The following is a 25,434-nucleotide window of genomic DNA, read 5'->3' as shown; positions in this document are numbered from 1 at the left end:
GAATGAAAAGGCTCCTGTTGGTTTTGAGCGGATCCAGCCTTTACACGGGGAACAGAAGACGTGTGTCTCATCTGCTTAAATTTGAAAATGTTATTGGTAATTTGTGTTGATAGAAAGAGCACATGGTAACTTTCTTTCTGCATTTATATAACAGGAGGCAAAAGCCTCAAGTTTGAAAACATTGAGGATTCAGTTGCCTATTTCCAGCACAATGAGAGACGCAGCCAAGGATTGGGCTGTTTTAAGAATATTTGATGGAAGGTAAAGCATTAGGCACTGGTTTCCCCTCGGGCAATGGTGTCCCATTGCCATCCCACCAAGAGATGACAACCTGGTGAGCAATGTCACCTTCAAGCTTGCAAAAAGGCAAGATGGTTCTTCCTGAAACACCTGTATTGATGGGTTTTTTGTGAGTTTAATTCAAGTGATTCTTATACTCTCACTAAAACAACTGAGTCAACGAGTGCTGGAGGTTATCAAGGAATCCATTGCAGATGGGCCAAGCAGGTGCTGCAGTCTGGGGAGGTGACAGTCCCTGGTACTGCTCTGTGGTGGAGTGAACAGTGCTGGGCTTGGCAGTGCTGGGCTCATGGTTGGACTTGATCTTAAAGACCTTTTCCAACTGATCTTAAAGACCTTTCAATGATCCTGTGATTCGATGATGAATGTTTGGGAGTGCAGGACTGAGTTGTCCACACGGCTGAAAATGCGTAAGTGCTATTGCTCCCCTGGTGTGATGGATGGGGTTATCTGGAGCTAAAATTAATAGAGGAGTAATAGGAGAAAAGAAAAACAGCAGATGACTGCCAAAAATGATCTGTGATGGATCTTGTATTTTCAAGATATCCCTGTGTCAATGTGCTTGCAAAGCAGTCTCTTCTACAGCCTTGTCTACCATCACCATTTTGAAGAAGAGGTCTTTTCATGACTCACTTAAATTCATTTTATCTGATAGTCAAGAACAGCCTAATCTTTAATGCTCAAGTAAGTATGGCTTTTTTTTTTTTTTAAGATGACATAGCATTCAAAACATTTGAAAGCCATGCAGACATATATTGCATAGTCAGAAATTGTGCAGGAATGAGATGGCTGAAGCTGTTCATCTGTAATAACACAGTGCTTCTCTTTTACACAAATTACTTTATTAAAATCAAGAGTTGCTCTGGATTTTCACCAGTATTAAAACAGGTGAAAGCAAAAAGACCAATTGACTTTTTATTTTTCTTCTTTTCTTTCCTTTCCTTTAGGTATGATGATTCAATTTGTTCCTTGCAACACTTAAACAAATACAGAAAATTAATAGAAATGTCAAGACACTGGAAAAAAACAACACTTGAAAGAGAAATTTTATGAATTGATGAGCTGAGAGCTGAGCTGGTACCAGCAGAGTGGGATCAGTCTGGATTTCCACATTTTTCAGCCATCTTCAAGACTGTTTCCTCGTGTTACATGAGCCAGAGGGAGCCTGCAACTACACACAACTTGTCAAAGAAACTTGCACCATCACAAGGCGTCAGCTCTGCTCTCCAGAGACCAAATCTCCAGACAATCAACTCGTGTGTGCTGCTAATGCTTTGTTTCTCTCACTTCTCCCGTGTATAGGAAACTGTCAAGCTGAATTACACCTTATAAGGTGATAGGGAAAAGATCTAACATTTCTTTTTCCCTTTTACAAATTTTTACAGTGTGTGGAAGCTAATTTTTGTAGCCTAAAAACCAACCAAACAAAACAAGTCCTGCTGCTTTGGACCCGACATCTTTCAGGTAAACAAGAAAAGCTTTTGATGTAATTTGCAATTATTATTATTATTACTATAACTTTTTTAAAGCTCTGCTTTCATAAAAAGGTGCTGGAAGAGGCATGAGAACAAATGATGCTTATTGGAATCTAAATTTTTAAGTTAAAATACAACAAATGAGCACAAAAGTAGAAAAGGGGCAGAAGCCTGGCATCACCTTCTCAATCCCATTTCTGACTGTTGAAAGACAGTGCAGCCTCACTGCAGAGAACAACACTCCCCATCAGTGCAGAGATTTGAGAATTTCTCTATGATTCTTGCAAGAAAGGACCAAAATCAGTGATTTTCTTAGTGTTTCACTGAAATCTGCCCAGTGAGGACTCCAGAGCTTTCCAGCATTGTGAGTCACTTTCTTTTTGATAATGGACAAGCATCATATTTCAAAGACCTGCACAAGCTCCTGGGTTCCCTGTGGCAGACAGCAAGAGCTGTGCTCACTCCTGACTCTCTGCAGAGTAAGAGCTTGGCAGTTGCTGTGCCAAAGCAGTCAAACCCCACATCTCATTTCATTCAACAAAAAATGAAAATGGTGAGCTGTACACACCGCTGGTGTTTCTGTTCCCTGCCAGCACTTTGACACATCTGGCAAGAAAGTTCACTCAATGAAGTGTTTTCTACCTTTCTATCTTTTTGTGGCATTGCTTGAAAAATCCGGGTTTGTCAATTCCTGTGCTGCGTAATAAGCCCTGCAGATTGTTCCACACATTTACTGCCTGACTTCTTCCTATAGTTTTGGAATGTAGGAGCCAGGCAAGCATTTTCTCCGCAAATGTGAATTAGTCATCAAATTTATTCCATCTGGGGTTTGTATGTGTGCATGTATTCGTTGTTAAGTGTTTTAGCAAATACTAAAATCCCAGGTAGGTTAAGGGGATCAGCAAAATTCCTGCCAGTATTAAATGAATATTTGTGGAGGGTGAATTTTGAGTCTGCTGTGTAAAGCTTACAATGCTCAAGGCTATGTTCTTCAGCTAAATAGTTAAACTCTGCCCTAAGACCAATTTGCCCACAACAGTGGGAAAGTAGAAAAGGAGAGTTACTTGTAGTGAAGAACATACAACCATAGGAAAGGATTATTTGAGAAATTATAGCAAGCTGTTGAAGTCTTGGAGTCGTTCAAGAGGCTTCACTGTTTCCAACAGCAAATTGTTTATGAAGAGAAATAAAACAACCTATTTGTATTTTTTTTTTCAAGTACCTTTAGCAACTTGTAAGATTTGTGTCAGACTCCAAGTAGAAAATTATCACCAATTATATTCCAAAGAATAGCAATAAAAGCTTGGTAAAAGGAAAGCAATGCTGAAGCTTCTTCAGTCAGCTCAGTAGTTTTAATTGCTATGTTTTTTTCTGAAGGATATTTTTAAAACTCCGAGCCCATTTTCTCTTCTTTTTAAGTACCACGTCGTCTTGTTCTTGTTTTTCTCAAAATCACATTTTAGCTGTGTGCCTCTAGCTATTAACCCTGTGGATTTCTTTTAGATAGGAGAAAGATTGATTCCAGAAATCCATGAGCCTCAAAAATCACCACAGTGGGGTAATACCCCACTTATCTCCTGCTTCTGATGGCACAGAGGAAAGCATCTCTGTCCTCTCTTGCTGAGAAGGCACAGCAGCTTCACTTCCGACTCAATGGCCTTGGATAGACAGGTACCCTTGTCCTTCTTGTCTTTTTTGTCCATCTCTCACACCAGGTGACAGGAATTTCTCCCAAGAAGGAGATAACATTCTTCCTAAGTTCATGCCCTGTGGACAGGCTGTGGTTTCCTAAGGACCCCATGTTATCCTTGTTATCTGATGGAGGATGGCAGTGCTGGGATGTAGAAGCATAAAGTCTTTCTGGGACAGACAGATTAGAAAGTTTTTCATCCTCCCTGGAGCTGGAGGCTAAGAGAGATGAAATAAACTGCCCCTTAGCTGCTTACTGTTTACCTCGATGGCATGGGCTGTGAATTCTCGGTGGTAGGGTGGGACGAAATACATTGTTAAGCTATTTTCTATTCACTGCTTTGATTCATGGTGGCAGGACACAAATATCTCACTTGGTACTTTGAATCTTCTTTCATCAAATTTTAGTCCTGCAAGTTGGACTCTGCTTCCCTTTCAGTACAAGGTTTTCATCAGAGTTAGACTCCAGGCAGTCCTGTTAAACCCAATACAGGCACTTGCAAAGCCTTTGGATCAGCTGACATGCAGTTCAAGCTTTTAAATCTGCAGGGCAGAACCTGGGGGAGATCCCTCCTATTCCAAAAGTACAGACACACCTGCTGAGCATCAGAGAACCCCTTCCAAGCCCAAACTGCAGGCAGGTTCACTGGTGGAATGGCTGGTCCTGATACTGTCCCCCCTGGATGCAGCAAAGGAAAACACTGCTTCATGCTCCCATGAGGAACTGAAAGTTTTTATAATTAATAAACCTCCTCTCTCCAGTTTCATTTATCTGTATGGACTTGACAAGGTGGAAGGAGTTTTGTTTGAAGGCTTTTAAAATCAGTTTGTTTATTTGAGTTCTTCCTGTAAAATTCTCCATAGCTGGTTACTACCCAGAGTTTCAAAAATTGACCCTCTGCTGTGGGATTTGGGGGGAAGTGAAGCCTATCATGTCCATAACTGTGTAATGGTGTCTGAAAATTTAAAAAGGAGCCTTGTGATTTTGGAAGGACAAATCCTAACAGGGCAGAGGGAGGGAAGTGGAGGGGAGCAGAGTTCAGGGAAGACTGTGGCATAAGCTTTGCCTTCTGTTACCTGCAGGCACATTTAAACCAGCTGCTGCTCTATTAAAGAGGGGGTTTCTTTAACATCTAAGATATATGCATAAAAATATGATATATTTATTCTGACAATTTAACTGAGTATTTAGAGATAGCACCCTCTGCTTTAGATCCTTCTCAAAGGTAGGAACAATCAGAACTTTTCTCTTGCCATTTCAGCATGTGACAACCCAGTGCTGAGGACACCTGGTTCAGCACAGCCATTCCTCCTCAGACAGGTGAGCAATTCCCAAGGTTTGACATCCTGCCCAACCAGAAGCTTTGGCCATGGGACGTGCTCTTAGGTCTATGCTGTCTCCACACCCTGATGTGGATGCCAGCCATGAAGCCACTTCTCTTGCCCACCTTCACTCGGCAGAATAAAGCTGAGGGACCAGGTCCCCACGAGAGGTGTTAACAAAACATCAGTGAAACCAGTGGTACTGGTGGTGCTAAATCCAGATCCCAGAGCAATACCTCAGGTAAAAGCAGCCAATATGATCAATTGGGACAGTGGGCAATGCTGGACCTCAGCTCTTCCCTTGCCCCCCTCCCCTCATATTTATAGGTTTCTAATTTCCGCTGGATAATGAATATCGCTCTTCATTATAATTATGTTAAAAGGTACCAGCATGATGATTCAGAAACCCTTGAAGATATAGTCATATTTTCAGCAACAGATGGATTTAACACTGCAGATGGAGTGTTAAGAGTGCAGGTAATAACAAACTCAGCAATGTACTGTACTGAAATATAATTGGAAAGTATTAATCATATATTGGTTACTTCAGCTTCACTAAGTAGATGTTTAATTTTCATCAATCTTTTTACCAGATTCCCGGAAAGATTTCTGTGCAGACAGAGTGTGGCTTTAGGTGAAGTGATTGCCCAGGTTATTAATGACTGAGGCCTTGATCTTGCAAGCATGTGCCCATGGCTTACCCAGGCATGCAGAACAAAAATCATTTGTGTTAATAAGGCTGTCAGAGGGGGCCCCATTCATATGGCCCAAGCTTCTGCTGCTGACCAGTCAGTGGTAAAGCCCAGACCCTTCCCTTCATGGGGGCTGCTGGAAATCTGCCAGCAGGAACGGCTGCCTGCAGGATTTGGGGCAGAATGCAGCAATTTGAAAAGCCCCACTTAGAGAAGTGAACCATAAGTCTAAGCCTTTGCAGGACTGGGAGTTAGAATATAGACAAAACAGGGGTTTTTTGCCATTCCTTTAAGTATATATACTTTTCTTTAAGTATAGACCTTTTGGAGTTATCTGCATACAGAAAAACTATCAGCTTCTATCCTCATAAACCTCGTCATCTTGGTGGGGTTTTTTAAACGCACCTCTTTGTAGAGGTTGTATTTGAACTCTGGATTATTCAGGGGAGTTTTTGCTCTGAGCAGACCATGCAGGACCAGAGTAATCAGCGATGCCTGGTTGCATGCCATGACTCTGATTCTTTAATTAACGCTATTTATAACTAGGATATAATTTGTAGGATCACAAAGTGGTCCCTGCTCCAGTGTGCCACCTGGGGACTCAGGAAATGGGGAGTGTGGCAGGGCACAATTCCAGCTCATGCAAAAATCTCTTTTAGACCAGGAATATAAAACAGGGCTTTGGAGACAACAGAAACATTATTCTTTTGAATATGTTTTTTGTGGATGGTTTTTGTTGTCATTCTTTTCTGTGGGTTCAGAATTGGTGAGGCTGCATCTCCACTGATTTCCTTGTGAGGTTTTCTTTCCCTGGTGGGAGTGCACAGCCATGGTGTTCCATGATGACCATGGACTGACCAGATGGACTGTTGTAAACAACAACACAAGCATTCAACACCTAAATTTTAAGTCCCATGAAATATTTTGCCCAAATGTTTTGGTCTTTTGCTGAACTATTTAGTTTTTTTAGCTATATATGAACCCTGAAAATGTAACAAAAAACTAGAATTCTCTCCGGAAAATTGACTCTCACTTGATGATACAGTATCTTTATCTTGACTGATAAGGCAAAAAAGATCAGGTAATAAAATTCAACATGACTGGAAATAAAATTGAGCATGACTAGAAACCACAGGTGAGCATGTTTAACAGTGCAAAATGAGTGTGCTGTCTACTTCCTGACAGGCTGTTGTACTCCACAGAGAGACGAACAGGTACTGATCGATTGACCGTGGTAATCAAATAAAGCTCTGTGAGTATAAATGGCTCTAAATATGGTGTCTCCTTAGGGGTACCAGTCAAGATGAGTGGTTTGTAACTCAGGTCCCACACAGCTTTTGTGGGGAGGGGGGAGCTTGTCACTAGACTGTAAAGATGAGTAGTATTTTTGTTTAATATTTCACTTACACCTTGAAATAAACTCTCCCTTATCTTCCCTTCCTATGCTGTCCATATTCTGTGGGTGAGCAGAGAGCCCCAGAGCTTCAGCAGGGATTGCAGGCAGGGATGGGTGTGTGGAGAGAGGATCAGCAGGATCACCCTGAGCATCTCCATGCAGTGGAAGCTGAAGGTGTGGCACGGAGCTGATGAATGCACTGACTCGTGGGGTGACACAAAGGACATGAGTCACAGTGCATCAATCTTCCAATCTGAACATCCTTCTCCCATGTGCAAACTGGTAGGATGGACTTTTCATCTTACTGGCAGTATTTGAACCCTCCTCTCTTTGTTTTTCCTTCCTTACTTATGAGAATTAATTGAATCAAAAACTACTTAAATTGTCAGGTGTCTCGGTTTTGATTTAAATAGTGTCTTTTAAAACTTGTTCTGCATTTGTAGCACAGAGTTGTGTTGCCTGGGAGAGGTTCAGTCTCAGTTTTCACCAGCAGGACAGGACACTTGGTACTTGTTTGTGAGAAACAGGTGGGTAAAGCACTGCATTTACACATAATAATATAACTTAATACAAATTAAGAAGCTGTCTAGGTCTGTAGAGAAGATACTGGGAGGCAAAAGATACCCTTTAATAAATCATCTCATACTTTGCTCTAAAAGCTCAAACTCCAGCTCAAGCAAAGAGCATTGAGCAAAGGGGTGTAATTTAAATCACTGGTACCTGTGAAAGCTGGAGAGCCTCTGTTCCTTCCCCATTGTCATAAGGACTTCTCCATGTCCCTGTCCAACCTGCATCATCTCAGGATATGCTGCTTAGTCTTTCCAGTTAGAGTGATGATGTTTTTAATTTCTGATTCGTGACAGAGTGTTTCAGATGAAAATTGTAATTCAAGCAAAATCATGAACACATACTTTATGAAGGCGTTTTATTTGCTAGCTCAGACTGTGTGAAGTTTGCTGGGTGCACCAGAAAATAAAGGTAAATATCTTGTTTTTCAAAACTTGATAAATTATTGACAAAGGAAAAATGCCCTGAGTTAATCAATCTGATGTTTTTTTCATCACTTGTCCCTGGAGGATTTAGATGTAGTGGATCGTGCTTTAGTGCTGGTCTGCTCTCATCATTTGCAAGAGAGAAAATAAACATTCCTGGGTCTCAACTCTTCATCAGTGTCTGAACTTGAATGAATCAGCTATTGAGCTGAAGGAAATGAAATATAAATTGACATGAAGAAAATGTTCTCCCTGCAGCTGCAGAAGCAGCTATGGTTGTCAAAAGCTGATTTTTATCCCTTCAAAGACCAGTATTTTGGGTCACATCATCCTATTCAATAACTGGTCTTTCTATAAAAGTTTAGCCTAAAGTTACTGCTTTAATACTTTTAAAAAAAAATTATTAACGTAAGTTCAATGAAAGATTGTCTTAATTTCAGTTGTGACTTTTGGCACCCATTTAGAATGGAAAATCAGAATACAAACAGCTTTTTTAAAATGTTAATCCTGTTTCTTCCTTGACCATTACTACAAACACAGCATTTAGTAGTCTCACAGAGTAATTTAAAGACATAGTAAGTACTCTTTTCGTCTGAGACTTATAACTCAGGAGTTTGTGTTGCAGAAGTGCTCCTGTCTGGGAGTCAGGTGGTTGTATTTGCTCACCTTGGTTTTGCTGGGCTTGCACACACAACTTTGCAATGATACAATGCCACCACTTATGGCACAAATGTTCTAAATAAATACTAAATAGTCCGTTTTGGGGAGTGATTTCAAACCATTTCGATTTCTGGTGCTGCACTCTAGAGCCCTCTGCTGCACTGAATTACCTGGAATAAGTTCTTCCAACTCAGGTTGCCCAATTATCCTTCTTGTCTTAAGTGGTGCCATTATTTAAATGTTATATTTTTCTGGGCAATTTCTTCACTATGCAACTTTCCTGGCTTTACTTCACGCTAAAATACACAGGGGAACATGTCACATTTTCTCCCTGCTCCTCTTCTCATGCATGCTTGGAGAAATGAAAGATCATTAAGACATTTGTCTTGTAAAATGCATTCATTATACAGGGGAGGAATCTAAAAGGAACAACTTGTTTGTTGATATTCTGGAGATGTTTTTGGACATGTATTGGGAGATGTCTCCATGCACAGATCTTTGATCATTCAGTTCTCTATCACAGCAACTACTCTGCTGTAGCAAAGATATCAAATTTTTTATCAAACTTAGATCATAGCTCGAGTTACTGGCATAGAGAACAGCTCTACTTCAACATACCAATCTTTTTTTCAAGTTCAACTCCTGCTTCTCTCTTTCTCCACCTATTTTTTCCCCCCACCTCCAATGGCCTCATCTTCTGCGATAGGAAAGCATTTTCCTTGCTGGTTTGCTCTTTCTCCCAGCAGCAGTTGCTCATCTTGTAGGCAGAGTGGACTTTTTAATCACTGCAAGTGTTGTATTTCCCTTTGAATACTCCTCCTATCGCCAGCTCTTCTACTGGATGCCTCCTAATTGCTGCTAAATAGCATAAATCTACCTTGAGATCAGCTGCACTGAGCATTTCTGGAAGTTGGGTCTTTCCCCCTTGGATCCTCTAAAATCTATCCCTTGAGATCCCTTTGGTTTTCTTAGAGCTAGAGCTTAGGAGATGGAATTGATTTGGGACATGACAAAAGTCACTTTGGTACAGCACTGAGGCCTGCTGAGTTTATAGGATTGAATCCTACATGTAAACATCTTTCCTCACATAACTGATATTTCTTATTTAACTACAGTACATTTTTAAAGATGATCCCTCTCTAATACTTGGTGGCCCTCCCTAACTAAATAAGATTTTTATGATTTTTAAAGGATTTGTACACTGTCGGATGAACAGATGTAACATGCACCTGTAGTCTCTCTCCACTGGGAACTATTTTTACTGCTACTGTTTAGAACTGTTCAGAAAATTTTGAACCAACTTTGTGATGAGAGAATAGACTTTTATGTAAAAAAGCTTTAGCGAAAAGCATCTGCTTTGTATGTCTAGTTTGGTTTTATTTTTTTTTGCTAGAACTAAAAATTGATGTATGTCTTTTGACTTGAGAATTTCTGTTCAAAATACCAACATACCGTGGAAAAGGGAGATGGAGAAGATTTATCTGAGGACTTGTCAAAATTCTGTCCAGACATGGTGATGACAACTTCTGTGTTTTAGCTACTTATCATAATTTGTTGATGTTTTAGATACTCTTGTTTGATATTTGTATTCATATGGCTGAAGTAAATGGCTTATTTGGGATTTATTCCTGATTTTGCCATAGACTCATCTTCCAAGACATTGGCCAGGTTTTTTCTGCTTTATTTTGGGAGCTGGTGGATGAGGAGTGGAGTAAGCAAGGCAACCTGGAGACCCTTTAGCCTTAACTCTGAGGGTCTCAGTGCTCATATATTCAACCAATCATGAATTTCCAGTATGAATTAAGTACTACCTGTTGCAGAGTACTGGGCAGACATGTGGACATAGAGTCACAGAATAGTTTGGGTTAGAAGAGACCTTTAAAGGTCATCTAGTCCAACACACCTGCAATGAGCAGGGACACCTTCCACTAGCCCAGGTTGCCCAGAGCCCCATCTAACCTGGCCTTGAACACTTCCAGGGATGGGGCAGCTTCTCTGGGCAACATGTGCCAGGGTCTCACCACCCTCATTGTAAAAAACATGCAAGAATATCCAGAAAGACAAAGTCAAACCAAACCAAGCACAGAGATAAAATAACAGCATCATCAGAAGAATGGAGGGTCTGTCCTTAGAGATGATCAGGAGTTTGGCTTATTGAGCTCAGCAAAACAAAGCCTGAGATGGAGATAAGTTACCCCCAATTATCTTCAGGGAATAAACATAGGGGGTAAATAAAACCTAAATTATTTACACTAATAGGGAATATTGGCAAAAAACCCCCAAACAGATTGAATCCACCATGAGAAAATTCAAGCCAGCAACTAAAGGATGGTTTCCATCCAGTAGAGGAAAAGTATTTTGAGCAGCTCTGAGCTCTGGGTGCTCCCTCCCCTTAGCTGGGATTATTCCTCTGACACCAGTGAACTCCCCTCAAGGCATTAGTTTCTTCCAGCTCTCGAATTTTTGTGTGTCCACCTGAGTGTGATTTCCAGGCTGGTGCTCTCTGCTCCCCTCTCGGGCATGTCCTGTGCAGACACCTCTGGAGGGATGGGTGCAGTGGCTGATTGCTGTTTTGATTAAGGTCTTCATCCACCTCTACCCACCTCCTACGGCTCTCCCAGTTTGTAACCTGAATGCTGCATCCCTGCCTGTTGATAACCAGTGGCTCAAGACTCACATGGGCACCTTGTGTAACAAGATTTCACCTTCATATTTAACCTAAATTACCACCTGGATGTAATTTTTTTAGTCTGTATTTTAGCCTGAATTGTTTCAGGCCAGACTGCAGTGACAGGATCTACCCTGGGTAGAACCAAAATCGTGCTGTTGGCCCACTTGTAGGACCCATCATTTAGCAGGCAGAGACTGTCACACTGTCACAAGCTGGGCTGCACAGGAGCCAGCAGCAATGCTCAGCTTCTCTGGAGATGAGTCATGCTATTTTCAAACTATCTGGTTAATCAGTAAACTGAGATCTGCTGCTTTACAGACAATAATATAATATTTGCTTTGCCTTTGTGCACTACTTTACATTTTGGATCCCTTGCCATTAGGATTCGAAGCATATAGACTGCATCTAATCCAATTTATCCTGTTCATCTTGGCAGTGCTTGCAATGCTGACAGCTTAAAGAAAACACTTAATTTGACTAAGTGTTTTCAGTTTGCTTCTCAAAATACTTGAAATCATTAAAGGCAGAGTACCCCTGCACTGCAATACACATAGTCCTGACCTACTTCAGCAAGTTAATTGCAATTGGTGTGATCCCACGGCCTCTGATTATGCTGCAGGCTGAAGTAGTTTACCTGGTTAAGAAAGGGCTTGATGTTAGAGAATAATTCTCCTGTCTTGATGCTTTTTAATCTGACTTTTAAAGAGGCTCTTGGGGCAAAAATGAGGCATACTGGAGACTTGGTGTGACATGTTCTGTCTCCTGCCTCGATGGGCAGGGCACAGGGGGCTGAGTGCTGAGCTCCCCGTGCAGATGCTCTCCTGCTGTAAGGCTGCTCAGTCCATGTATTCAGAGCTATTTGTATTCATTGCTAACTGCCAGAGGTGAAGCACAGCGCAGGGATGTAGAGCAGCCCTGGAAGTGCCCTGGTGAGCACAGGTGATTATGAATGGTGGCTCAGTAGCACTGGAGCGTGCCAGTGTTGATGGGGTCATGGGCTGCAGCCCCTTCCTCTGCTGGTGTGCTCATAACTGAGGACTTTTCACAAACCCCTCTGTGATGGCATCTCACCCTTCCCCTGCTGCAACCCAATGGGAAGAAATATCATCAAGGCTTGCTGTCAGTGCCAAACACAGATCCCAGACACCAAGCACGATGGAAGAGAAGGGAGAAGACATACAGGAGAATGGAAATGGACCAAAAGGATTTATCAGTGCAAGCAGTAAGCGTTGTACTGGTGTGAGTCAGGTGAGGTTGCAAATGTCAACACAGATAATGTCGAGGCAGTGTGAGCATCAGTACAGGCTAATGAGCAGAAAATACATCCGGAGCTCCTCGGTGCTCTCACACCTTGGTCAGTTCATTCATTGTGTCTCTTCTGCCAGTACAGGTCACAACAGCTTGCTTAGCTGCTGTGTCTGAGGTTTTGGGAGATGTCAATAAGCTCCCAATAGTCTGTGTGTCTTATGATCTGTTTTGTCATTTAGATTTGTGTCTACTGTAGTTAATGAGTCAAAAATTATGAAATAGTTATCTAATCCCAATTTCCTACAAAGATTACATTTAAAAAATCCTGTTACGAATGGCTGATTTTATTGCTGAAGAGGACCAGGATTCAGTATTGTGGTTTGGTAGCACTGGAGCATCTGTCTGCAATGATGAGACAGGTGAAATTGCCAGTCATTGTAGGACAGGTGATACAATCATGCTGCCACAAGACAGAGATAGCTTGATTTGGCACATCAACACGCTATAATTTTCCTCTGTGATATGTTTTGTTTCCTTTTAAATGATTTGCTCAAGGCTTCCCTTTCAGAGATGAGTGCTGGCAAGTTGCAATACCACAGAGAAGGGAAGGTCCAGAGCTGCAAGAGGAGTAAGGAACTTGGAAAAATGCAACTGGTGTGGAAGAGCGAACAAGGTAACTGGTGACAAGGCTCTGCTCCATCTGTGCCGGCACACTCCTGAGCAGAAGCATTCCAGCAATGTGGCATTTCGTCACGTTAGTCCTTTCCTTTCCAGTTTCAATAGCCGGTTATTTGCCTGCCTTTGGTGAGGAGACAAAGCCCCTCTTTGTGCAGTCACACAACGCAGTATCTCGTGTAACAGAGAAATGAAATGCAAATTTCTCTGATAAGGGAGGAACGGGGCTTGTCTGGGGGAGAAGGAAGCACTGTCTGGCTTCAGGAGCAGAAGAAGGCAGTACGGACCACTGCCTCTGCCATTCAGTCCCAAAAAGTGGAAGAAATCACAATTTGGGGAGTCTTCTGATAACATTGACATTAAAACCTTCCACAACCCCATTTCATCTTTCATAGAAAAGGGACGAAAATTACTCTGCTGTTTGGTGCAATTCAGCAAAGCATTTTAACGTGGACTTCTTTTTAAGGTACACAAGAAGTTGCCCAACTATCTGCACAGAACAATGTACACGCTAAGGCATTATTTACATGGGGTCTGAGTAATTTTTAAAGGGCTTGGAGAAATTTAACTAAGATGATGAAAATTACTGATTAAGAAACTATTTTAAACTTTTTTTTTTTAATTCATTTTTCAAGGAAGTAGAAAATTTTGCACTAAATGCTAGTTTTTTGGGGGTTTTTTTTGTGGAGGTATGGTAAGGAGTAAATGACTAGCTAAAAATAGTAAAGTAAAAGAAAACTAATGCTGGAGCAAAGGCAAACCTTTGAAATATCACCCAGAAATTCATTTGTTCAGTATCAGCACCCTCATTAGAGCAATACTAATGTGCATTGTGCATATGAAGAGCTATTCTGAGTCTAAATTGGTGACACAGGCAGGGGACAGTTTAACCTCTGGCATTAGCTAGAACTGGGCAGTGACAGGAGCCAGTGCAGCAGTGCTAATTAATGCACCCTGAGGGGACACAACAAGGCATTGGCCCTGTACACCTGAGACATACTTCTGTCAGCACTGCGGTGCCAATTACTGTTCTCTCATAAAAATAACCCATGTTAAAAAAATAACAAAAAGGCAGAAGTCCAAGTAATATAGATAAAACAAGATTAGCCATAAAATTATCAAGCGGACTCAGTAAAGCATCTCCCCAGTTTGTTAATACCAGGTAGGATGAGCTCTGCTGTAGCTGCTGTTACGGAAATGCAGAAGCTTTGTTGCTGGGCTGGGCAGCAGCATCTTTGCTAAGCTCATTTACCCCAGCTGGTCTGAGACCTGACAGCTCTCATATCCATCATCTTGGAGCAAACTCCACTGGAAAGAAAGGATGAACCTCTCAGGGCCACCACTGCAATGAGCATGGAGGTGCCTGGGAAAGAATCTCTGTCTACACTGATGGTGGACACAAAATAAACCTCTTTTGGACTGGACAAGAAACCAGAAATTCCTATTCTACTTCTAGTTAAACATTAGCAGTGCATTGTCCTTTGTAGGTGCTCAGTTTCAAATAATTTAGTAATAAAAATCCCCAAACACTCAGCAGTCCTCCAGCTGAAAACCACTGCACAGAAAACCAAGATGTTACGGGAGCTATGGGCAAGTTCATCAGATGGCACATTCTTGGTAACCAAGGCAAGGAAGAGGTTTGTCAACACTAGCTAGAGGCATATTAATGTGGGTTTGTCTCAGTAGGTGCTTTTGGGGTGAATGAAGAACATTAAGCATGTATCTGAAATATCTCAGCGTTTTTGAAGAAGACCTCAAGGACTTTAACTTCACGTCAAAGGCAAACCCTGAGTACAGCTTCCTAGAAAATGCTCTTCCCTCAGCTGGCTCAAGAAGATCAGTCCTGGAACTGAAAGAAATATATACCCCACAATATGCTACTATTCCTTTAAAAAAAAATTATTAGAGTTTAATATGGTAATAGTGCCTGGTTGTATGGGGCACTACTTTACAACTGGCTGGATGGTAGAAGAGAGGAACCATTTGGCAAATCAGGCCAGACCAAATAGCATTCATTTGGTTAATCACCAGCTATTAAAATAGCATCAAATCATAGCAACCTATTTGCTTATAATTCAGTGCACAATTTTCTGCACAGTATATTCATAACTGCTGTACCCAAGCTAATTTTAAATGAGCCAACAAAGCCATTTTCCACCACTCTCCTGGGAAATGAATCTGTGGACTGATGGATCTTTCTGCTTCTGGGGCTAAGCCCCCACAAAATCTGAGCTGATGACATTGGTGTTTAACTTTGAAACAAGCTGATTTTGTACTTAGTCTATTTTTTAAAGCTTGGTGTGGTTTAAATCTCTTGCATTACTCCAAGATTCATCTAACTTCCATCGCCTAGAAGGTGATACCCACAATGTTCTCTCCAAATATGAACGTTCAGGCACCATTGCAGATCACTTTGTGAATTCTACCAGAGATAACCTTCAACAGTTCCCTGGTGGTTCCTCTCTTTGTCACCACGAATTCAGCAAATGATGAAATTTCTTTTCTTCCAACTCAGGAATACATCAGTAACTTTGATTTTGTTCTTCAAAGTGCTGACCTTTTATTTCTGAGAACTGATACCTCACTGCTGGAGTAGGAGCCCTTTACAGTTCAGGGGAGCATAACAGTAGAGTTTTGGCCTGTGCAATGATTAAATGATTTTAGTAATGAGGGAAAAAATTGATGAAGGTGTGTTAGTAACATGTACACAGTGAAGTTCTTTTATTTGTAGATACTGTGCACTGTTGTTTTTCTGTATTGCTTTAAAGCTTACGAGTCTTAATGATGAGCCTCTGGGCTCAGCAAAAGCTGAGGAATGAGTGTTACCTGCCCCAAATACTTCTTTCATATAAATAAACAAATGGAGAGTTCAAAATTTCTCCTCTGGCACTGCTGGTGTCATCCCAGTCCAGCTTCCCCACCTTCAATTTAGCTGCAGAGAAATGAGGACAAATTCTGGCTCTGAAAGCAGATCCAGTCTTGCACATATTCCCACTGTGTCCACACTGGTGTCAGTGAAATAGGTATGTGCTTACTTTTAGGGATGCAATGGGATACGGTGGGATATGATGAAACCTCAGAGCCATCTTAAGGGTAGCTGAATCCTTGGCTTGGCATTTCATTCTGCACGTCAGTTGATTGGTCATTTTATCACCAGTTATGAAGTGAAATTAGATAATCTCGCTGCCATATGGTATACAGTATTTATAGTTTAGTATGTTTTCCATATATGTGCACTAAAGCCTGCTTCAGGGATTTGTTACGGTCCTTGTGTTTACAGGATTTGGGTCTTGAGTGAAAGAAGAAATTGACAGTTGCTAATGTTTGATTTAAACTGATACTTCAGAGGCCACATGAGTGATCCCTAATTAAAATCAATTTACACTTTCTGTCCTTTGCCAGGGAGGCTGGCAGGGCTTTCCAGACCAGAGCTCATGTCCACCCAGCTCTGCTCCCTCTAGCAGCAATCAGGAAGGGGTGATCCCAGCAGACAAGGGGAGAGGCCCGTGGAAGGCTGGGGATGCTTAACCTCCACCTCAGCTCCCCTCCCAAATAACCAGGAGTATCCAGGGACTCCTCCAGCTCTCCAACACAGGGAACCTGAATCCTGAAGCATCTCTCCAAGGATTTTTGTCTGTGTAAGGTTTAACTTCAATTTCTTGCCTTCCATCAAAATGCTCCATTCCCCTTGAAATTTTGATAAATAAGGAGCTACAGGGTTAATTATGTGGGACATTAGTCATTCAATATGTGTCATTATTGTCTCAAAACAAGCCTAAATGAGCACCACAGAAGGGTCTTAGAGATCTGCATTTGGAGCTTACCCAAATAGAACAGGAGTGTATTCTCCAACCAAAACATTAGTTGCCTGGTACAGACACCAGCACTGGGGAGTTGTATGGTTTAAAGACCCCTCATACAATTTTCTGACTGCAAAACTGTGCTGAGCTCCAGAGCACTTGTGTGGGTCTCCTTGAGACCTACATCCCCCACTCGTCACCTGTCTCTGCTGCCATGCCTTGGTCATTTTAAGCTGTAATGTCAGACACAACAGAAACTGGCTGAAGCTGGACCAACAATTTTTTAGAAGTGGTAAATAATAATAACAAACAACAAACTCTGAGAGAGGAGAAGCAACATTCAATTGCCCTGTAAGAACAGTGCGAGCACTTGAACAAAGAGGAGTTAATAAATGTTAGTCAGGTTTTTTTGGATAGGATTCTTGCAGAATATGATTTCATAATCTCCTGTCTCTAGTGAACAACAAGACCTCTGTAAACACTCAATATTCAAATAGAAAATTGTTTCTTGTAGGCTTCCATGGCACAAAATAAAAGCTCTGTAAATCTGGGCCTCCATATGTGGTTCTCAGCTGGTGTAAGTCCCTGAATGAATTACATGTGAACAGAGAAATTAATGCTACACACATGGTGGCCAAACTTGAAAGCAAAAATTGCAACTGAGAATATACTGCAGTGGATTGTGAAATATTTGAAGATAAATGGAAGCTTGAGTCCTTGTTGATGTAATGCAACACCGATGCATTTCAAGGGATACACAACTATCACAGTGAGAGACTACAATACTGAGATCACATTTGGGAGAGTAAAGGGACTCGCTCTTTAAAATCAAAGACTGAATTTAAAAAGGCAAATATTCAATAATGTAATGTAACTTTCAAGTAAAAAATGGGTAAAATGCTTCCCCCTTTTTTAAATCTGTCAAATTACTGTGGCAGTAAATGTATGTGCTATCCATGTTTTGAAATTATTGTGCTCTAAAGCCACTTTTGTTAATCAGTCAACGTTGATGATGAATTACCCAAGAGTTTTGGTACTTTTGAAACAGTTGCGATCTTTTTGTTGTTGTTTTTTTCCCCCTTCTCCTCTCAACAGAGGAGGGAAGAATGTGCATGTTACAGTGAATTCTAAATGAGGCCTGTGCCTCCCCTGTTTGCAAAAAGCCAAGGAAAGCAGTAAAAATAATAAATAAAACAAATGAAACCCTCTTTAATCCATTCATGAGCTCGAGTGTTTCAAGTAGGCCATAATATTAAGACACAGAGCTCTGAAAGAGATGGATCAGAGGAAAGGGCTATTGCTTAAACAATGCCAGCCCATTTAATTGAATTACGTATTTGTCAGCACTGTATTTTCCCATGTCCAGGATTCTTACTGTTGATTCAGGGCTTAAGGCCTAAATGGAAAGGGCAACAACTGCCATGTATTTTGGTCCTGAACAAGCCGTGTCCTTTGAAACGCCAGCGCTCGACATTGGGAAGAATGCTGGAGTGCTTTGCAGCAACAGAGGCCACCAGCAAAAGAGGTAATGAAAATATGTTACCCCCATGGATTCGACCTTGCTGCACCATACCGAGGAACTTGACTGAGAATTTTTAAGCCTGATGTTATTTCTGTAGCAGTTTATTTGTATTTATCACAAAGACAACTGGGGTTGTCCTTGAACTAGAGGACAGGAACCAGAAATCACTGACTTTTTCCTTTAAATTGATTTGGCATTGTTTTTTTAAAGTATAAAATCTATAGTCAAGGACGTCAGCAAATGTTCATTGTCTTATGATCAAAATTGCAACTGTTTTCCTTGATTTGTTGCACAAAATAAGCACTTGTGTATCCATCCCTTCCCTCCAGGGCCATTTTATGCCTCATACACCACAACAGGGCTGGAGGAAGCCACAGGGACCTGGACAGCAACAGCTCAGGCTGGAGCAGGAGATAAGGAAAACTTGCAAGTGTTAGGCCAGAGTATCTGCTCTGTTCCTTTACAGAGCTGCCCACCCTGGCATTCCCCTCTGTCCCAGCCACCTTCCTACTACTGCCATATACATAAACAAACAGAAATTTGGCTGTTTTTTCTCTGTTGTAACCATACAAGGTTTTTTTCCAAATTATTTTGAAGACAAGTGCTCTGTGATCAGAAAGAGCATGATCATTCCTTTGTCCCACTCTTAGAGTCATCTGTGACAAAATTTTGGGAGCATATTCCCATAAACCAATCTGCATCTGGAGAAGAAGTGTTGCCAGGGCATCTTGACTTTGACAGAGATGACTCCAGACTTGGTCCCTCCATATAAATGTCCATATAAGAAAACACTGCTGAGTCACTTTCTAAATTTCAACCAAATACTCTGTAACTCTGAGCCATATTTGCCCAATTTACTGACCCCCAATCACATTTCTTTACAGTGAGATTACATAGCCTAGGTACCTCCTCTTCCATTGTGTTGTACTCCAAATGACCACGAAATTCCATTTTGTTTTGAGGTTGGAACAGCTCTTTAGATTAGTACACGAGTGACACAGATTAATGGAGTTTTACTCGTAGAAGTGCCATTGTGAAATACAAGTTAGCAGGCTCAGTGGAGCAATGATTGGAAGAAATTCTTTATTTATGACCCTGCATGGGTCTGGCTATCTTAGCTGATAGATCTTAAAAATCTACGGTGCTTCAAAGCACACTTGTCCCTGCTAACAAGCCCACCCATCTCTCTGCCACTCACATCTGCTTTTTCCAATGAATTTTTCCATCACTAAAAGAAGTGTCTTCATTTTACGTAAAGTTCAAGGTGAGATTATATTTCTTCCAGCTGGCTCTAGTTGTCCCAAGCTGTGTTGAGGCATGGCTTTCCCTCCTGCTGAGCACGCAATTTTAGCCACATTAATTGTAGGCAATTTTTTAAGAAGTGCTAAAATAGGTTCCATAAATAGGAATGTTATGATCCAAGGAAACGAGTCGTGCAGGTGGAAGGGTCTGCTGCTTGTGCATCTATAGCCTGGCTCTACAGAAAATGTGCAGCAAAACTCTGGAGTTCTAACCTGCCCATATACAGAGCAGTTTCATTTTGTAATTCCAGTTCCATGAAGGCCATGATCACAAAATAAGGGCACAGGGCTGTGTGGTCCTGTCACCTCTGCACCAGAGTCTTCATCTGTCCCCCTAAAAGTTTGTAGGAAGAGAAGTGTCACCACCTCCAGCCACAGAGAAAGAAGTGGGATGCAAAGAGGTTAAAGATTTGTGGGAGTTGGCTTAGGAATGGTGCATTGAAATAGAAATTTCAAAGCACTGAGCTAATCACTAGCTTGTCCTTCTACAACAGAGCAAATGGGCTGCACCATAGCAGAGGAAATTTGAAGGACTTTTTGTAAAATCAGACTGAAAATCTTTTGCCAATCTCTTGCCAACCAAATCTGATGGCAAAAATGTTTCAGTGGAATCTAAAGATTTCATTTGCCATCTCACCTAATTATTTTATGAAACTTTTAGTTGAAATATGATTTCAAATGACACCTGAAATACTATATTTTAAACACTTCTAAAAAAAATTACTGCTTTATCCACTACTTTTTTTGTTTAAGTTTTGTGTGAATTGTAGTTATCTTGATTGAAGCATTCCTATTTTTTTTTTTGCCTTCTTTTGTGCATCATGCAGTTCAGATGCATTTTAAACAGTTTCTGCTCATGTCTGAGCTCTGGTTCTGATGTGTGCGAAGAGCACGGCTGCTCTGAACTCGCCACATGTTAAAAGGATGAATATTAACTTTTGTTTTTTCAAAGTGACTCTTTAATTGAAGAATTAAATATTTAATGAGCTATTTCCATCCAGAAGGGAGGGAGAAAAAAAAACCAGTCCTGTGGTTCATTCCCAAGAAAAACTCATGCTGGTGTCTGGTATACCATCAGCGGTGAGCTGGCAGCAATTAGTGCTAACACAGCCTGTACACAGGACACCCTTGGGGGTGCTGGTCTGCACCCCCAGCCCTCAGCCCCTTACCTGCATCCCTTAACATACAGCCTGTGTCCAGTACTGCAGCTGAAAAACAGCTCTGGCTATGGTTCTTTATACAAGTCCTTATTCAATGTATGAGGGTAAAATTTGGTTTTACTCACATAAAACCTCATAATCAAAACAAATGGCATTTCTAATTGAGCAAGGCCCTCTCAGTAATGAAGGGCAGCAGTGCTGCTGAGATCACTGGTTCGTGTTTCTCTCCCTGTTCAGAAGACTAAACTAATTTATTTATGAAATCAAAGCAACCCACCAGATTAGCCATCTAACTAGCTCGCTGCGCTGTTTAGATTCACTCGTTTGCTCTCTCATGACATCCAAGTGAACAAGCTATATGTCAATGAAAGCGTTGGCGCTCCATCGTACATTATAGACTACTTTGAAGTGCAAAAAAAAGATCCTGCAGTGGGGCTACCAGCAGTAATTTTTTTTAGGTTTTTTTTTCCAGTGAGCATATGCTGCGAGTGGGAAAGGACCGAGTAATGTAAACGGAGGTTTCATTAGCGATGATATGTGGCAGTCCCTGGGTGAAGGCAGAGAAAGCAAATCTGGGAGCACCTGTAGACTTTGCAGCCTTGTACCCATGTGGCAGAGCATGTGCTGAGGCCAACAACGGGATCTGTTCTTCCCTCTTAGGATCATCTCGTGCTTTCCGGTAAAGGCAGGGCAGGGTCAGGAGGTTTGGATGCAGAATGAGTCCCTTTCTGTGCATCTGGCCTCCAGAAACTAATTTTTGCAAACAAAAGGCAAACACTTGCTTCCACTGGAAGTTATAATATTTCTATCAAAAAGGCAGAGGGTCTGCTGGGAGACATTTTTGGCCAAATGTCTCCCGTGTGTACACATCATTATGTTTTAAAAGTTCGTGTTTAACTTTTTTCCATAAATCTTGATGAGCGGCCTGGTTATATTTCTTCTGACATTTTCCTTGCGGCAGATTGGAGAAGGTGTCTAGAGTGTTACAGGACTAACCATGCTGAATGCTGAAGACTTTGTCATCCCCATAGGCACATTGAGCATCTCCATCATCACCCTCCACCACTTCTTGGGCTGACAGTGAATGGACTCAGCAGTGGAGATGATGGTGATGTGCCTTATTGGGGTGAGGCCCTGGCACAGGCTGCACAGAAAAGCTGTGCCTGCCCCATCCCTGGAAGAGTTCAAGGCCAGGTTGGATGGGGCTTGGAGGAACCTGGGATACTGGAAAGTGTCCCTGCCCACGGCAGAGGGTGGAATGCTATGGGCTTTAAGGTTCCTTCTGACCCAAGCCATTCTAGGATTCTATGATTCACCGCTTTTCCCCTCGCTGAAGTATCAGTGATGGCACTTTGGCTTTCCTTGCAGCCTTGTATTTAGCTGCTTTTGGTGCACTTTTGGACTGGAGCACAAGTGTGATGAGGAGCAGCTGAGGGAGCTGGGGGGGGGGGGGTGCTCAGCCTGGAGAAAAGGAGGCTCAGGAGAGACCTTCCTGACAAGAGGGGCAGCCGGGGCAGGGGAGGTCAGGCTCTGCTGCCAAATAATAAGCAATAGGACAAGTGGAAATGGCCTCAAGCTGTGCCAAGGAAAGTTTAGACTGAATATTAGGGAAAATTTCTTCATGGAAAAGGTGGTGGGATTTAAAGGCTGTGTGGATGTGGCATTTGGGGCCACGGTTTGTAGTGGCCTCGGCAGTGCTGGGGGAACAGTTGGACTCGGTGATCTTGGAGGGTTTTTCCCAAGTAAATGACTCTGTTTCCAGGGCTGTGGGGTGAGAGGCGTCCCACTTGTTTGCTGATCTAGAATACGTTTCGAAGAGTGAATGTATTCTTTCAGCGATGGCTTGACTTGTGGGAGAGTAAGGAACACCAGAAGTGTCCCCTCACGGGCCGGCCGCGCGGGGAGCGCGGGCTGCGCGGGCCGCGGGGGGCCCCTGCCGGGGGCGGCCGCTCACTGCACCCGGCCCCACAGCCGAGCCAGCTCCTTGTTCCAGGGAATTATTTCACGGAATGTTTGTTTGGTTTTAATGTAGCCTTTTCAACTCAAGACACAGTCAGTTATTTTTCCCCCCACTGTATTCAAGCACACGCTGTATGTGTTTACCTGCATGCCCTGCTAGTTAAGCCCATTCCATGAACACCTTGATCCCATGTTTTCCCATTTCCTTGCCCCAAAATGGGTTGAAAAGCCACACATGGATAGGAAGCGGCACCAGGTCTCCAGGAGCATTGTTTCAAATCTTCCTGCGGTCACTGACTATGCAGGTTACTTGTTAAATTCGGCTTGTGCCCGCCTGTGTTTTCCTGCCGCGGTGAGGGCTTGGCAAGCTGGGGCCACTGGCCAAGTGTGAAGCATTTGGATACCGTGGTGACAAGGGCTGTGTTTGTGCCCAGGGAATAAGGAATTTAGGGAGAGCTCTAGCCCTGCAAAGCAGATGTGTTGAAGAACACATCATGTCTGAATCTCTTTTAAGTGCCCCCAAAATTTACTGAAGATACTGCCAGTATCTCACTAGCAGTCGAGGCCTCCCATGGGGACTGCTCCAAAGCGTGCCGAGCTTGGCTCACTCTCTGCTCCGTAAGTTAGCTGGGAATGACTTCCAGAGCCCTGCTGTGCTGCTTCTGCTCTTGCATTTGCAGGAAGCACAGCAAGAATAAAGCCTCCACCCAGGGCTGCTAAACAGAGTCTTAACCCCTTGGGAGGGGTCCGAGCTACAAGTCAAGGTGGGAGACCACAGACGAGAAAGCCTTGGAAAGCTCAGCTGTGGGAGAGAGAAGCAGTGGGGGGGACACTGTCAGAGGAGCCTCATTTGGGTGCTACCTTGGCCTGTGGGTTGTATGGGCTTGCACAGGCATTGGCATCACAGCAGCCACAAGAATTTCTTTCAGCAGAAGCAGCATGGGCTTTCTGAAACTGTAAAGATCACAACTGTTGTCTTAAATTCCAGAGAGTTGTGGAGCTATTTTTCTTTTTTTAATAATATGATATCTATGTTCTAAGTTTTTAGAGAATCCAGGGTTTTCATTTTAATTTTCCCCTCTTTCCTGTAGGACTGATGCTGCTGCACATGCATAATGACACAGAAAGCCTAGAGGATAGTTTTACCACGCAGCTGACAGATGGCAAGCGCACAGTCCAAGGGACACTTTACATCTACATCATGCCAGTCAACGATGAAATCTCTCATCTTTCCAGGTTAGCTATCTAAGTGACATTCGGTGCATAAAGACTTACAAAGAAAAAAGAAAGAAAGAAATGAAAGCAACTCATCTCAACACCAGCATCTCCAAGCCCACCCACAGTACAGAGGAGATCTGGCTTCCACTGCATGGGTTGTCCCTGAAAGCTGGTTCATGACAAGGCTGTGCACTCTGCTGCCTGGTACAGGACTATGACAAGCCACACAATCCCATCCAACAAAAACCATTCATGCAGAAAAAGCTGGCTTCTGGTCTCTGAGCAAAGGCTTGTTTATATTTAAGTTAGTGGCAAAATTCTGGTTGTCTTCAGTTAGGCCAGAGTTGCTCTTTTTTCACACTCTGTGTCTCTCTCCCACTTTCTTTATTCCCTTCTGTATGTTTTCTCCATTCTCTTTAATCTATTTTTAACAGTGAATCTTGTTGGGAAGAACATGGCATGGGTTTTTTTTTTAATATTTAAGGTCCAAAGCCAGTTGAAGGCAGTGTTAATGCTCATGCTCCTTTCAAGAGAGCCAGAGTGCCATCTCTGGGAATAAAGCTTCAAAGAGGTGGAAGCTAAATGGAGAGTAATATTAATTAATTAATTGTCTCTCTTTTCCAGCAGTGAAGTCCTTCTGACATCCTTTCACCATAAAATAGTCTATCCTAATGTTTTTGAGTGGCATGGCAAGCCTAAACCCTGTCAAGAGCATTTTGTTTGTTGGTCTGCGGAAGAAAGGGGAAGAAGCCTGGCCTGTGAGACTGGGATGCAGGTGATGTGGTTGCCCTTACTTCATGACAGTAACACATGTTTTGGCCTAATTTGGGTTTCTACTCTTAAAAATTCACAAGTTGAAAAATAAAATAAATCCTGTGGACTTGCTGAATCCTTGCAGAAATTCCAGATCCAGTCTGTAAAAAGAAGGATAAAATACTGGTTTTTCTTCTTGCATTACGTAGACCCTTTAAAGACCTCCATGGGCTATAGGGAAAGAAGCACCAGCAAGGCTAAAACTTCACTGAATGGTGATGGTACAACATTTTGTTGACTCACAAAAACAATTTGTAGAGCTAAAAATAATTTCTATTCTTATACCAAAAGGATATTTAGGAATTGCCACACAAACCTTTTGTCTCAAATTTGTATCCAGGTCCAACTCTTCCCACTAGTAAGGTTTGAATCCCCATTTTCAGAGCACAAGAAACCTGTTGGATCACAAAATACCTGGTGAACTCCAGCTGTGAAGACAAGTACAAGCCTTCTTTTTGAGGCAGAAATCAGTGCACATATGAAATCCCATGTTGCTCTGCCTGGGTGCCAGGGGCCCCTTTTCTGGGTCCTTTTTGCAGG

At 42.2% G+C, this 25,434-nt stretch overlaps 1 protein-coding gene and 1 long non-coding RNA gene across 2 annotated transcripts; both read left to right on the top strand.

Moving 5' to 3' along the window:
* The first annotated feature begins 578 nt into the window (after positions 1–578).
* On the top strand, positions 579–7,248 carry LOC125330258. Its single transcript, XR_007205437.1, has 6 exons — positions 579–984; positions 1,248–1,764; positions 3,279–3,446; positions 4,727–4,785; positions 5,171–5,264; positions 6,665–7,248. It is a non-coding gene; the product is annotated as an uncharacterized LOC125330258 (long non-coding RNA).
* A 4,845-nt stretch (positions 7,249–12,093) lies between these two features.
* LOC125330494 (FRAS1-related extracellular matrix protein 1-like) lies at positions 12,094–24,988 on the top strand. The gene is made up of 3 exons (XM_048313654.1): positions 12,094–13,119; positions 23,955–24,099; positions 24,706–24,988. Exons 1-3 carry the CDS (start codon positions 12,969–12,971, stop codon positions 24,944–24,946), a joined length of 537 nt encoding a protein of 178 aa, XP_048169611.1. The 5' UTR covers positions 12,094–12,968; the 3' UTR covers positions 24,947–24,988.
* The last annotated feature ends 446 nt before the right edge of the window (positions 24,989–25,434 follow it).

The sequence above is a fragment of the Corvus hawaiiensis genome, chromosome 9, assembly GCF_020740725.1.
Source record: "Corvus hawaiiensis isolate bCorHaw1 chromosome 9, bCorHaw1.pri.cur, whole genome shotgun sequence".
In the NCBI taxonomy this organism is placed as follows: domain Eukaryota; kingdom Metazoa; phylum Chordata; class Aves; order Passeriformes; family Corvidae; genus Corvus; species Corvus hawaiiensis.
The sequence above is the reverse complement of the archived record's forward strand: the minus strand, read 5'-3'. Positions and strand labels throughout refer to the sequence as shown.